The sequence below is a fragment of the Acinonyx jubatus genome, chromosome A3 (genome assembly GCF_027475565.1).
Source record: "Acinonyx jubatus isolate Ajub_Pintada_27869175 chromosome A3, VMU_Ajub_asm_v1.0, whole genome shotgun sequence".
In the NCBI taxonomy this organism is placed as follows: domain Eukaryota; kingdom Metazoa; phylum Chordata; class Mammalia; order Carnivora; family Felidae; genus Acinonyx; species Acinonyx jubatus.
The window spans coordinates 60,495,260-60,510,639 of record NC_069388.1 but is presented as its reverse complement, the minus strand read 5'-3'; the positions used below and the strand labels follow the sequence as shown (position 1 = coordinate 60,510,639).

The following is a 15,380-nucleotide window of genomic DNA, read 5'->3' as shown; positions in this document are numbered from 1 at the left end:
AATTTACCTGTCCAGACCTTAGTTTCTTCATCTGTAAATAGGATGCAATAATAAGAATTCATTTTCCACAGGACTATTGTGAGTGTTGAATAAAACAATCTGTGTTGGCTTACCATCCCAAAGAGCAGATGACCCCAAAGCCATTTCACTTTAAAAGGTGTTTCCCCCCCTCCCTTTGGGGGGGAATGGGCTAGGTAGCATATTTATTTTCTTTTTTTCTCAGTGTCATTATGTGAGTGGAAAGGAGAGGCAGGAAGGCAGTGTGTAGGAGGTGACTGAGAGTGGGACAGGTGGTCTCGTTGTAGATCATGTCCCAGGAAATATGGACCCTGCATGGATAACCGAAAACCTAGGCAATTAAGAAACTGAGCAATGAACTTGATGAATAGTGAATAACCCCATAACCTGAGTAAAGGAAAGGAAATCCTGACTCACTGCTGGCTACATCAATTTTTAGCTTGATGAAATCTCAAGGGAAAAACATTTCTGCACAAGGATTTCAGACTCTGGGGTTATTGCCAGAGCAGAGAAGCTGAGTTTGCACAATGTGCAACAGAGATGCATGGTGTCAGAAGATGCTGACAGACCTCCCTCCTAGAGATGTTTGCCCCCACCACTTCCCTTGTTGAGCTAACAAATCCTAGAAAAGAATCCCAAGACTCCTCTCTTGGGCCATGTGTGACTTTAGATCTTTATGTGAGGTTGAACCTGTCCTCATGCTAAACTTGAGCCCTGACCCAGCTGGAACACTACTAACAGTGCAACCGAAGGGAGCCTACTTAACCTGTCTCACACAAGGTAATGTGTAACATGGGGGAAAAAGGGAAAGAGAATGCATTTGCTGGGAGAATAATACTAGCTGCCTGACAAGGAATGTGAAGAACAGTTTTTTCTTTCCTTTAATGTTGTTTTGTTTTGTTTTGTTTTCTGTCTCTTGGTGACTGGCTGAAAGAAATGTGTAGTATTTCTCAGTCTTTACCCCCCATTAGGTCTTTAAAAAAATTTTTTTAATGTTTTATTAATTTTTGAGACAGAGAGAGACAGAGCATGAGCAGGGGAGGGGCAGAGAGAGAGGGAGACACAGAATCCGAAGCAGGCTCCAGACTCTGAGCCCGACGTGGGGCTCGAACTCATAAACCATGAGATCATGACCTGAGCTGAAGTTGGACACTTAACCAACTGAGCCACCCAGGCGCCCCTAAAAAAATTTTTTTAATGTTTATTTATTCTTTAGGGAGAGAGAGAAACAGAGTGTGAGTGGGGGAGGGGCAGAGAGAGAGGGAGACACAGAATCTGAAGCAGGCTCCAGGCTCTGAGCTGTCAGCACAGAACCCAACTCAGGGCTTGAACCCATGAACCACGAAATCATGAACCACTGAGCCGAAGTCAGACGCTTAACCGACTGAGCCACCCAGGTGCCCCCAGTTAGGTCCTTTTTAAAATCGTGGTTTGAAAGCCTTGAGAGAAAGAGTCATGAGTGTGGGAGCCCCATGGAAGAAAGGCTGTTGCTGGAGTAGGCTGCTGTCAGCTTCCACTCTGGCCGTGGCCTCCCTCCCAGCCGGGGCCCTCTGCCACCCTGCTCTCACCATCTCCCTGGGCACAGTTGGCCCCAGCTGCTGCAAACAGGGTGGCCCAGCCAGCTGGAGAGCTGACCATAAGTCCTCTTCATAAGTGCCAGGTGGGTTTGAGTCCCAGTTTGAAGTCGAACTGAGGCACCTGACTATTTACCTTCAGTTCACAGGGCTTTATGATTAGAGATAGGCTCAGGAGTCCTAAGGGGATGGTGACACCTATTTTTTCCTTCAAACCCATTTCATTTTCTGGGGGTTCTCCCCCAGTTAGCCATGGGGACAATCCATGAGGGTGCTTTTAGGGACAGATTCAGATGATATGTGCTGCTGGGTTTTAACTTTCTGAAATATATACATGCATAAGTGGAAGTCATCTCGTTTAAACTTAGTCACAAGGGACACTGTATTACCTCCCTTTGTATAAGTGAAGAAACTGAAGTTCTATCACTTGCCCAATTTCATAGAACTCATTAGTTCTCATTGCCCTCCCTCATTAGCAGGGAGGGCAAACACTGTGAGAGGCAGAATCTGCAGGAAGAGCAAGAGCAGTGTGGTTGAGGTCGGGGTGGAACCTTGTCACGCGGCCCCCTTGGGTGGATTTCATGTGTCTCTAAATTAAGCAGGGAGCACTTTGGGATTGTCTCCTACCTAGATGAGGTATACATCTCCCATATCCCTAGCTGAAAGTTGGGGTGTGTGTGTGGTGGGGCTCCTGACATGGGTTTGTTCATTCTCTCATTCTCGTCATGGCCTGGCATGGTGGTGAGAGTCAAGGCCCAGTGCTGCATGAAGTCAGGACAGTCTCACCTCCCAGGCATGTGTTTCCTTGTGAGATGAGAACAGAGCATGAACCCAGTGGGAATATGCCCTCCTTCCCCCATTCTGCCTCAGACTGAGGATAGATGAGTCTGTAGAATTCTGGCACCACCATGGGAGATGGTTAATAAGCTTCCTGCCCACAGCAGCTGTGCCAACACGTCCTTCATGTTGAAAACAGCCACTCCTGACCTGTCGACTATATCTGGGGGCTTAGTGGAAGCTATTTTCCACATTGGCCAATCATATCCTTCCCATGCAATATCTGAGACCGTGAGCACTGCCAATAGACCTTCTTGACACCAGGCCTTGAATAGTTCACTTCCTGACTTCAGCCTCTAAATGTCCTCACAAAACATGGAATAGTGCTGTTATTCCTGCTGTCCCCCACTGTCCCAAGGCAGTTTTGTAGAAAGTATATTGCCAGTGAGTTCAGTACAAGGCTGGGGCATGTCAGGGAGATAAATTGTCAGTACTACTGTCTTGCAGATGGAATCCATTTACTACTTTGTGGTGGGAGACATTCCTGAGCAAACCAAGGAGCTTCTCCTTCAGAAGGCTTTGGAGATCCCATGTCCTGTCTGCACAGTGTCCTTCAATGCCAGAGGAGAAGGCACTATAGCGTTCTTAAAGGATCTGAGTGCCAAGACCCACAGCAGGTAGGCAGAAAACATGCTCTTGAGTGACAGTGGGTGAGCTGCCTACTTCTGCAAGGTCAGCAGTGGTTTTCCTAACTGGTTTGTTCCTATGTTCTCCTCTTTCCAGTGGTCTTTAGTCTTCATGGCCTTTTCTTTTCTACCCTATATTAATATCTTGCCTTGTTATTGCTTTGACATCAGGGGTCCTTGCTGCCCCTGGAAAGACTGCTCCTTCCAAGGCTAGCTAATTCCTAGAGAGCATAAATGACCCAGGAGTGCACTTTTGTATGCAGGTTAACTGATCCAGAGCCCGCTGTGATGCCTACGGGCACTCACACTCAATACTGCAAGCCAGGCCAGGTAGCAGACAACTTGGGGTAACTCCTGTACCCCAGAACCCACTGAAATTATTCAGCCAGCCAGTCCTAAACCTGCTTCCTCTCCCTCACCCATTCCATCCTCCTGCAAAATCCACAATAAAGACTCTTGCTCATGTTTTCTTCTTGTTTTCTCAAGCCTCCTGACTGTCCCTGGTGCTGCCCTGTGTGGCCCTGTGTGGTGTGGTGTGCTGTGCTGTGTTCCCTCATCTTGGGAACTGAGTAGTCAGTTTTGGTTGCCATAATAAATACCACAGACTGGGTGGCTTAAACAACAGAAATTTGTTTCTCACACTTGTGGAGGCTGGAAAGTTCAAGATCAAGGTGCTGGCTGATTCAGTTTCTGGTGAGAGCTCTCTTCCTGGCTTGTAGACAGCTGCTTTCTTAACTATATCCTCTCATGGGAGGGAAGGAGGGTAGGAAGGATGAAGGGAAAAAGAGAGGGGGGGGGAGAGAGAGAGAGAGACAGACAGACAGGGAGAAAGAAAGCAGGAGCATGCCTGTAAGCTCTCTGGTGTATCTTCTTTAAAGGAGATTAATCTCACTGGATCAGGACCTTCTGACCTCATTTAACTTTAATTACCTCCTAAGGCTCTATTTCCAAATATGTCAAATACAGTTACATTGGGGGTTAAGGCTTCAACATATGAATTTAGGGGGCGGAGGATGCAATTCAGTCTATAGCAGGGACTGTGAATAGCAAACTGTATTTTTAGTGGCAGCTAAACTGATCTAATGGCCTCATCATCCCTGAATAATAAAAGGGCCTACATTATAAAACATACCCACCACCTTGTCTGTGTGCATGGGTTTAGGTCCCTTGTGGAGGGAGAGTAGCTACCTATGTGGTTATAAGGAGAATGACTGAGTCCTTTCCTAAGTTAGCCTGTCTGAAATGGGTACAATTCCTGCCCTTGAGCATTTGTTCCCAAATTTAATTGCTCATCGTATTTGACTGAGGAGCTTGTTAATAATTCGGAGGTCAAGCCATAACCAGTAAAGAAATTGAATTAGTAATAAAAAATCTCCCAAAAAAACAAGAGTCCAGGGTCAGATGGCTTTCCAGGGGAATTCTACCAAACATTTAAGGAAGAGTTAATGCCTATTCTCTTGAAGCTGTTCCAAAAAATAGAAATGGAAGGAAAACTTCCAAACTCTTTCTATGAAGCCAGCATTACCTTGATTCTAAAACCAGATGGAGACCCCACTAAAAAGGAGAACTATAGACCAATTTCCCTGATGAACATGGATGCAAAAATCCTCAACAAGATATTTGCCAACTGTATCCAACAATACGTAAAAAAAATTGTTCACCATGACCAAGTAGGATTTATACCTGGGATGCAGGGCTGGTTCAATATCCAGAAAACAATCAGTGTGATTCATCACATCAATAAAAGAAAGGACAAGAACTATATGATCCTCTCAGTAGATGCAGAGAACGCATTTGACAAAATACAGCATCCTTTCTTGATAAAAACCCTCAAGAAAGTAGGGATAGAAGGATCATACCTTGAGGTAATAAAAGCCATATACAAAAGACCCAATGCTAACATCATCCTCGATGGGGAAAAACCGAGAGCTTTCCCCCTAAGGTCAGGAACAAGACAGGGATGTCCACTCTTGCCACTGTTATTCAACATAGTATTGGAAGTCTTAGCCTCTGCAATCAGACAACACAAAGAGATAAAAGGCATCCAAATAGGCTAGGAGGAGGTCAAACTTTCACTCTTCGCAGATGACGTGATACTCTATATGGAAAACCCAAAAGATTCCACCAAAACACTGCTAGAACTGATTCATGAATTCAGGAAAGTTGCAGGATATAAAATCAATACACAGAAATCAGTTGCATTCCTATACATCGACAATGAAGCAACAGAAAGAGAAATCAAGGAATCAATCCCATTTACAATTCCACCAAAAGCCATAAAATACCTAGGAGTAAATCTAACCAAAGAGGTAAAAAATCTATACACTGAAAACTATAGAAAGCTCATGAAAGAAATTGAAGAAGACACAAAGAAATGGAAAAAGATTCCATGCTCCTGGATAGGAAGAATAAATATTGTTAAAATGTTGATACTACCCAAAGCAATCTGTATATTCAATGCAATCCCTATCAAAATAACACCAGCATTCTTCACAGAGCTAGAACAAATAATCCTAAAATTTGTATGGAACCAGAAAAGACCCCAAATAGCCAAAGCAATCCTGAAAAAGAAAACCAAATCAGGAGGCATCACAATCCCGGACTTCAAGCTATACTTTAAAGTTGTAATCATCAAGACAGTATGGTATTGGCACAAGAACAGACAATCAAATCAATGGAACAGAATAAAGAACCCAGAAATGGACACACAAACATATGGCCAACCAATCTTTGACAAAGCAGGACAGAATATCCAATGGAATAAAGTGATGCTGGGAAAACTGGACAACGACATGCAGAAGAATGAACCTGGACCACTTTCTTACACCATACACAAAAATAAACTCAAAATGGATGAAAGACCTAAATGTAAGACAAGAAGCCATAAAAATCCTTGATGAGAAAGCAAGCAAAAACCTCTTTGATCTTGGCCACAGCAACTTCTTACTCAACACGTCTCCAGAGACAAGGGAAACAAAAGCAGCAAAAATGAACTACTGGGACCTCATCAAAATAAAAAGCTTCTGCACGGTGAAGGAAACAATTAGCAAAACTAAAAGGCAACCGATGGAATGGGAAAAGATATTTGCAAACAACATACCAGATAAAGGGTTAGTATCCAAAATCTATAAGAACTTTTCAAACTCCACACCCAAAAAACAAATAATCCGGTGAAGAAATGGGCAAAAGACATGAATAGACACTTCTCCAAAGAAGACATCCAGATGGCCAACTGACACATGAAAAAATGCTCAACATCACTCATCATCAGGGAAATACAAATCAAAGCCACCACAATGAGATACCACCTTACACCAGTCAGAATGGCTAGCATTAACAACTCAGGCAACAACAGATGTTGGCAAGAACGTGGAGAAAGAGGATCTCTTTTGCACTGCTGGTGCAAATGCAAGCTGGTGCAGCCACTCTGGAAAACAGGATGGAGGTTCCTCAAAAAATTAAAAATAGAACTACCCTATGACCCAGCAATTGCACTACTAGGTATTTATCCAAGGGATACAAGGATGCTGTTCCGAAGGGACACATGCACCCCCATGTTTATAGCAGCACTATCAACAATAGCCAAAGTATGGAAAGAGCCCAAATGTCCATTGATGGATGAATGGATAGAGAAGATGTGGTATATATATACAATGGAGTATAACTTGGCAATCAAAAAGAATGAAGTCTTGCCATTTGCAACTACATGGATGGAACTAGATGGTATTATGCTAAGTGAAATTAGAGAAAGACAAATATATGACTTCACTCATATGAGGACTTTAAGATACAAAGCAGATGAACATAAGGGAAGGGAAGCAAAAATAATACAAAAATAAGGAGGGGAACAAAACAGAAGAGACTCTTAAATATGGAGAACAAACTGAGGGTTACTGGGGGGGTTGTGGGATGGGGGATGGGCTAAATGGGTAAGGGGCACTAAGGAATCTACTCCTGAAATCATTGTTGCACTATATGCTAACTAATTTGGATGTAAATTTAAAAAAATAAAATAATTCAGAGGTCAAGGGCTTCACCTTACAGGCTGATACTTCTACATAATAGAGGAGATCCTGGGGATATGCATTTAATCATTCACTTTGAATAAGAGCTGCCTAGGGAGTTTGATTAAAATGCAAATATCTTGGCCACAGCCCCAGAGATCCTGATTTGTGAGCTCTAGAGAGGGCCAAGAATATTCATTCTTAACCAGACCCCTGGTGACTCTGAGGACCACTGCTCTGGCTTCTCTCAAGGCCCTTTGAAAATCTTTTAACATTAGGTGCTTCAATTTTGGGTTCCTAACCACCTCCCCCCAATAAAGAGGGGGCTCACTGTCCTACTTTTGCTAGTAGAGAGAGTAAAAGTCAATTGGCAGGACCATCTGTCTTGCTAGTCCTCTGCTTAGTTCACGTGGGGCACTTTCTGTGGGCAGGTGAGGTGTTAGGGCGTAATTTAACATGGGAGAAGCTGCAGTTTAGGCCGAGCACCATCAAGTGAGTTTTGCAGAAGAGGATGACACATAGACATGCTTTTCTGTCTCTGTTGTGGCCCTTGTGGATGAGCCTGACCCACAACCAGCAGTGCTCCTGCCTGCTCTGCCCCCAGCCAGACCGCTGTGTCTCTTGCTTGGCCTCTGCACACCTTTGGTTTTTGAGTTCTAGCTGTGGTGCAGTTTGTATGGACTATAAAGGGCATGCCCTGAGCTGCTCAGGCTTGCAAGGAGGCTGGACTCTTGGTTCCCTTGTGCCCGAGTCTGTGTCTAAACAGAGCCACCCAGCTGCAAAGCATGTTTTGCTTTCTTGCACAAATGAGGTTGTATTAGCTAGAGGAAATGTCTGCCCTGTTCTCTTTTCTAATCTGGAGAACAGGTCCTGGGCACTGCAGTCCTGGGCACTCAGAGTGTGGGACCTGGTAGGACAAACCTCAGCCCTCCACACTCTGCTGGGTAAGGAGGTCACAGGACAAAAGCAGCTGGCCATTTCCGCTCTGGTGGAAGCACCTGCGGGAGGCAGGAGTGGCCAGGTTAAGGGTCCATTGTCCTCATGAGGGGCTATTGGAACAAGGTTGGCTTGTTTAGTGCCATCAAGTCATTGTTCTAGTCTTACCTGAAACCCTTTAGAAATAAATAGGGCTGAGGCTTCCCGTGGCCCAGGAGAAGCCCCCACATCTCTTCTATCATCCATGCATCTGTCTGTCCATCTCAACTCGTGCTTCAGGATTCTCTTCGAGCTGAGTAACAGGCCGAGGTGGAACTTTAAGGGGCTGGAGGAACATTACCCAGAAATCTTCTGATAATCTGAAAGAAATTACCTGCTATCACTGACTTTTTGGATTCCAGATAATTGGTGTCATGGGTGTGCTTAGCCTATCATTTTGTAGATTACCCCAGTGCTTCTTGAGCTTTATCATGCACACGAATCCCCTAGGGATCTTATTAAAGTGCTTATTCTGACTCAGCAGATCCAGGTAGGGCCCAGGAATCTGCATCTCTAACTAGTTGCCAGTGCTGTTGCTGCTCCTGGGACCACATTTTGAGGAGTCAGGCTTTAAAAACTAGTCCACACAAGAATTTTTTTCATTAGTGCTTCTGCTTACACTCAAGGGAAGTTTGTGTTTGCCAAGTTAAAGTTGACTGAAGCCCTTTGGCAATTGACAGTTGAGCCAATGGTGCTTGTTGTCGCCAGCTTTCAACACTGAACCCACAGGGCCACAGGCACTGTTGGGGCCTCATTAGACTGTTGGCTTGTCAACACTGTGTTGACATGATTGAACCTGGGAACAGAAGATAAATAAAGCAGAGGGTATCATTTTTCCAGGGTCAATAAATACAATTTGGTTGGCCTAATTACCCTCTAATGAGAAGAGTCATCTGTTAAAATCCCAATACATTTGCAGCTCTCTCTTCTCTTTTGCCTCCCTGTCTTTTGTTTGGGGGAATTGATCAGGTACACGGAAAAGCAGTGAAACATCTAAGATACTCAGTACCACAGCAGAGCAAGTTCACAGTCCTGGGAGAATGAATAGACATACACAAATACCACGATTAGCCTAATGTCGCACATCTCTTCATGTTTCAGATTCCATGCCTTTGCAGAGAGAACAGAGTGTGTGGAATTTCCTGCATCTGCCTTAAAGGATGGTGACAGTGTAAATACTTGGAATTCAAGGAAACTGAAAGGAAAACCCCCTCCAGGTACCTGGGATAGAAAAAACAGCAACAACAATAAACAACAACACCACAGTGTGGTTTATATCTTAACTTCAGATTTTCTGTATGCTTGGGAAATAAAGCACCACGTAGGGACCAATGGTATCCTTTTTATTATTTATATGGTCCAGGGGAAGTTCATGATGGTAATGATGAATTTGTCAGCTCAGCAACCAGGCATAAGTTTGTTACCCAGGGAAGTGGCCTAAGTAGTATGTGTAGAACTAATATGAGAACCTTCTGGAGATGTAGTCCTGGTGTGTCAGTGCTGGACTTAGTTCCTGGTAAGGCAGAACTCCTGTGCTGTGCCCAGGTTAGCTGGATGCTGTGGTGAGGATCCCTGCAGTTCTTGGGAAGTTTCTGCTGCCCAGCCTGTCAGTGACAGCAGGGCTTGTAGATTCATGTGCAGGATTGACCTGCCTCTTATGAGGGCCAGGCATGCACAGGAACCTTTGTGGAGGCAGAGTGAACCTCCCCCTTCATTCAAAGAATGTCATCAGAGATTTAACAGGCATAGGGAAGGAGGTCACAAAATCAGTGAGAAATAGGGTCAGAAAAAATGGTACTAGAAGGTTACTCAGAAAGCCAAGGGATGGGACTTTCTTTGGAGCTGCTGACATTGCAAAGTGCCAAAGACACCGAGTGAGCTCTGCTGAGAAAAGCAAGGAAGGAAGGGATTGAGAGGTGATGCGGCATGGTGCCGTTGGAGGTCTGAAAAAGGCCCATCGCCACCTCCACCCTCCTACATTTGAAGTTATTGGCAGAGATTTCTAGCTTCAGTATAAGGCAAGAACTACTCTCTGGGAGAAGAGAAGAAGCTGCAGGACACATCTGCATGACAGGTTTCTTTGTTTATATAACAATACTGCACCTGAGGAGGACACAGTTGCGTAAAGGGACGGGTGGTCAGGTGGAGACGAAGGAGAGGGGTCAAATCACAAAGCCTGTCCCTGACACATACTTTGTGGATTCAGATTCTCAGTGTCCCACAGGAGCAGGGAAGCGTTTCCACTAGGTCTCATTGGCGGCCCTGATTTAGGTAACTTACGCCCTTGTTCTGTTGGTGAAGTGGGTTTCTTCAGAGAGTTTGAGAAAATGTCAATTGTCAAGGAAGATTAATGCTAATCTAACAAAAACAGTTAATTCAGGATGTATGCCATGCCTACTGAAAGTATTTTACAAGATTAAGCCTAGTGGGCAATATTTCAATCAGGGTAAAGAATGTGAGATGTCCCAGTTCCCCAAGGCATGCCAATTTCTGTAAAGGGGTTTAATTTTGGCTTATGTGTTCCTTGGCAACTTAGTTATAAAGGGAAACCTATCTGGCTGCATAGCTTACATTTGCAGCAACTACCATCTTCCCAAACCTGTGAATCATGCAAATTAAATTATAGATTAAAACATTTTCTTGGAATGAAGTGCTCAGACTGTGGCCTGCCATTCTGATGCCATTTCAGCAATCCCACATTCTGAATCTGAGGAGAGAGCCCGAATCCTAAATATGCAATCTTGTCTCCTCTATCCGTCACAGTGTCCCAGAAATGCCAACATTGCATTTCTCCTACTCAAAAACTGCCCAGAAATCCTTTGACACAGTCTTTTGGTTTGGAAAATAAGTGGTTTCCAATCTGACCCAAGGCCTCAGAGGCAGATGTTCAGGCCTTCCTGCTCAGTTCCCTTTCCCTATTTCCCACTATCGAGGTCAAGCATTTATCAGTATGAGTTTGCCTGGGCCCCTCTCCAGGCTGGGGAGAGAGGATGCCTCCTCAGGAGTTCATTGTGCCACCTGTTGTATAGAAAGAAGAGACTGTCAATTGAAGGGTTAGAGGGACACTGCTCAGAGAACTGACCTGGAAGAGATTTCCTGCTATTACCGACTCTCTGGGTTCCAGATAATTGGCATGACTTACCATTACCCCATGCACTATGCCAATGAAGAAAAACTGTCGTCAAGATAAAGAATCATTTTAAAAATTGTAGTAACATATATGTAACATAAAATTTGTCATCTTAACTTTTTTTTAAGTGTACAGTTCAGGAGTGCTACGTGCACTCACATTGCTGGGCAGCCAATCTCCAAGGCTCTTCTCATCTGCAAAGCTGTACCCATTAAAACAGCAAATCCCCATTTCCCCTCTTCCAGCCCCTGGCATCTGCCATTCTACTTTCTGTCTCTGAATTTGGCTACTTTAGATACCTCATGTAAGTGAGATCATACAGTATCATTTTGTGTCTGGCTTATTTTACTTTAACCTATGTCCTTAAGGTTCATCCATGTTGTAGCATGCGCCAGAATTTCCTCCCTTTTGAAAGCTGAATAATCTTCTCTTGCATGTATAGACCACATTTTTTTTTATCCATTTATCCATTGATGGACACTCAGGCTGTTTCCACCTTTCGGCTACTGTGCATGATGCTGCTGTGAACACACATATACAACTATCCCTTTGAGACTCTGCTTTCAATTATTTGGGGTATATACCCCACTCATCATGTATGGTAATTCTATTTTTAATTTTGTGGAACCTCCACCTTGTTCACTATAGTGGCTGCTCTGTTTTACACTCCCACCGACAGTGCATAGGTGTTCCACTTCCTCACTAATACGTGTTATTTTCTGGGTTTGGGCTTGTTTACTTTTTGGTTTTGGTTAATAGCTATCCTAGGTGTGAAGTGGTATCTTGTGGTTTTGATTTGCATTTTCCTATTGATTAGTGATATTTGAGCATCTTTTCATGTGCTTGTTTAATACAATAGTGCAGTGTTTTAAAAGTTCAAAGTTAGGGGCACCTGAGTGGCTCAGTCAGTTGAGTGTCTGACTCTTGGTTTCAGCTCAGGTCAAGATCTCAGGTTCCTGAGTTCAAGCCCCATGTCGGTCTCTGCACTGTTAGTGTGGAGGCCGCTTGGGATAATCTCTCTCCCTCGCTCTCTGCCCCTCCCCCACTTGGACTGTCTCTGTGTCTCTTAAAATAAGTAAATAAACTTAAAAAAAAAAAGTTCAAAGTTAGTGCAAAAAATCCATCGTGATCAGAGCGTCACAATTTTAAATAAAGACAGGCTCCAGCAATGATGTGTTAGGTCATAAGGTAGCCTAAGGTAAAGGGAAAAAATGTGTGCCTCTATACACATTTTATTTATTTGTTTGTTTATTTATTTAAATGTTTATTTTTGAGAGAAAGATAGAGTGTGAGTGGGGGAGGGGCAGAGAGGGAGGCACAGAATCCAAAGCAGGCTCTAGGCTCTGAGCTGTCAACACAGAGCCTGAGGCAGGGCTTTAACTCATGAACCATGAGACCATGACCTGAGCTGAAGTCGGATGGTTAACCTACTGAGCCACCCAGGTGCCCCATGTACATGTTTTAATTTATTATTTTTAATGATTGTTTCTTGGTTATTAAAATAGTTGAAAAATATTGAAGAATTGAAACATAGGTATATTGAAATGACATTATTTAAAAAAATTTTTTTTAACGTTTATTTATTTTTGAGACAGAGAGAGACAGAGCATGAACAGGGGAGGGGCAGAGAGAGAGGGAGACACAGAATCTGAAACAGGCTGCAGGCTCTGAGTGGTCAGCACAGAGCCCGACACGGGGCTCGAACTCACGGGCCATGAGATCATGACCTGAGCCGGTCGGACGCTTAACCGACCAAGCCACCCAGGTGCCCCCAAATGACATTATTTTAAATTTAAGTGTTTTGGGAGTTCTTTCATAGCTTTTGCTGAAGTTTTATATTCATCAAGCTTGGTACTGTTCACTTGGTTCTGCCCCACCTTGTAACCTCACTTTTGCACAGGACCCCTACTTTCTGTCTGAGGCCCCTGTCTCAATGTTTGTTGCCTTTTTAGAGCAACACATATTTGCTCGCAGTTGAGCCCTCAAAGATACCTCTCCCCTGCCTTTGCTTGGGTTTCTCTGTCCCCTCTGTATATATGTTACCTTTCTGAGGACTCTTTCCTGATGATCCTCTCCACTCTGTTCTCTCAGATTGCTTATAAGGCATCTATCTGCTTGTGGCCTATGAGTCATTGACAGGACAGCATCTTTTAGTCATAGTTTGGGAAGGGTCCAGAAACCAGGGCAGACAAGAATCTCTCTTCACAAACTCTGATGTGCAAGATAGATCAGTTAAAAATTTCATAATGATTTTTTATTACCACCTCACTCTCATTTTTTCACACATTAGGGGAAAATGTACTTGCCCCTCGCTGTGGGCATCTCTGGAAAACACAAGCACAGAGTAATGACAAAGGGAAAGAGTCTGTGTGTGTGTGTGTGTGTGTGTGTGTGTGTGTGTGTGTGTGTAGGGTACAGTAGTCATATTGCAAAGGTCATGACATGACCTTGGCTATCCACATTTCCTGAAGCAAATCTCCATGTTTTAAGAAAGGAATGGTTTGTCACCTGCAAAAGGGTGGGGCTAGGTCACTGGCCAGCATTGGACTTCAGGACATTGGTAGTATTTGGCTGGGTGGATTATAATCTCAGGCTCCCAGGAGTTGGGTGTGGAAACTTGGGCGCTGCGTGGACTTCTTACCTTTCACTTCCAGCGATGACTTCCTGTCTTAGAAAGTCTGCTTCCTCCCAGTCCAGGCTCTATCCTATATAGGAATGCTCCATGACCTTTGAATGGGCTCTCCTCATTGGGGAGAACAGGATTTTTGGTTTAGATTTAGGAATTATGGAAGATTTAATCTGGCAGATGATGCCGACCTAAAGCTTTAGGTCTGTGCATTGTCACAGCAATCTTCCTCCTTGGCTTTCTGCCCAGAGTTGGCTGGGTGCCTGCTTATGTTTATAGTTATGGGGCATAGAACAGCCAGCACTCTCCTCTCCTGTGTTTCTCTTCATGTGGTGTCCTTGCCTCTTTCTCTCTTTGTTCTGGGCTTGACAGTCTGCTGGAGAGGAAGAGGGGTACTAACAGAGCCTAATTACTGTGGGACCAGAGTGATGCTACCTTCTAGAGCTCTTCTGAGCCACCCAGCCCCCTGCAACTTGACTTCCCTCCCAGTTAATGAGTATGGATTCTCTTCATGGTCTTTGTATATCATGAAATATTCATCTCATCCATAAGCATAATAAAACAGGTATTTGAGCTTCCCTGAACTCTAGGCATTTTTTGAAGAAAAGATTCCTCTCCAGGACTGGGCAATACTTTCATTGTTCTTGCCTGGGCCAGGCTTCCCCCTCCCCAACATTCTCCTGGCATGCGCACCAGGCCATCCCTTTGACAGCAGGTCAAGGTGTGGGTTGGATTGCAGGTAGCAGAGTCTCCTTGTCTTGGTGGTTGGCTTTTATGAAATCTGTGGAATTTAGCTTCCTAACCTCCTAAACATGACAGCCAGGGCTTGACAGCAGTGACAGGCTTCATCTGCCCTGGCTGGTAGGGCTTCAGCTGATGCTGCTGAAATAGTTCTTCTTTCTTCAGAATCTGAAATAGAGGCCTGAAAAATCATCGTCCATGTCCCTGTTTCTGGGCATTCTAGGGAAACTAATTGTCTAAGCAAACCCCAAGTGGCCTTTTAGCCGACTACTTTGTATCTGACCAGGACTTAAAAGTATTGTGTACTATTCTTTCAAACTCAGTCTTATCTCAAGCCAGTGGTGTTCCCCAAGTCTGCAGTGACTTCCAAGAGACCACACCTTTTTTGCACATCGGTTTCCAATGGTTACAGCCATCCACTAGAGATGAATTGGCTCCAGTGTAATGCTTGTGTGAGAGACACTGCCCACTCAAGAGAAGCCCCTAATGTTACATATGAATGTCTGGTCACAAAGCAAGGTTGGTCATATTCTTTGATTTCTAGAATTCAGTTTAATTTTTGATTCCAGGGCCCTTCTATCCTAGCACAGTGGTAGGAAATTAAACTCCGTTATTTTCGGGGTCCCCCTCCTGAGCTTTTCCCAAGGTTTAGAGATCCTAGGCAGTGCTAAGAAACCCTTCAGGAGAGGGCTGTAGTTATTGGACATCTGTTCCCGAACATCATCCTATAAATACCCATTATCCCTGGCTTATGGCCATTCTAGGTCGACCAGTTCTCTACTGCTCCCATGCTGGGCTTTGGATGTGGGAGTCTTTTACAGACCCCGCCGTATCACACTGGATTCACCA

At 44.2% G+C, this 15,380-nt stretch overlaps 1 protein-coding gene across 1 annotated transcript in view; it reads left to right on the top strand.

Moving 5' to 3' along the window:
• The window catches only part of VWA3B (von Willebrand factor A domain containing 3B), a 204,484-nt gene that overhangs the window by 31,554 nt on the left and 157,550 nt on the right, over nucleotides 1-15,380 (top strand). Inside the window, 2 exon segments of the mRNA XM_027072611.2 lie at nucleotides 2,877-3,046; nucleotides 9,136-9,251. Coding sequence (XP_026928412.2) covers nucleotides 2,877-3,046; nucleotides 9,136-9,251 — 286 coding nt within the window.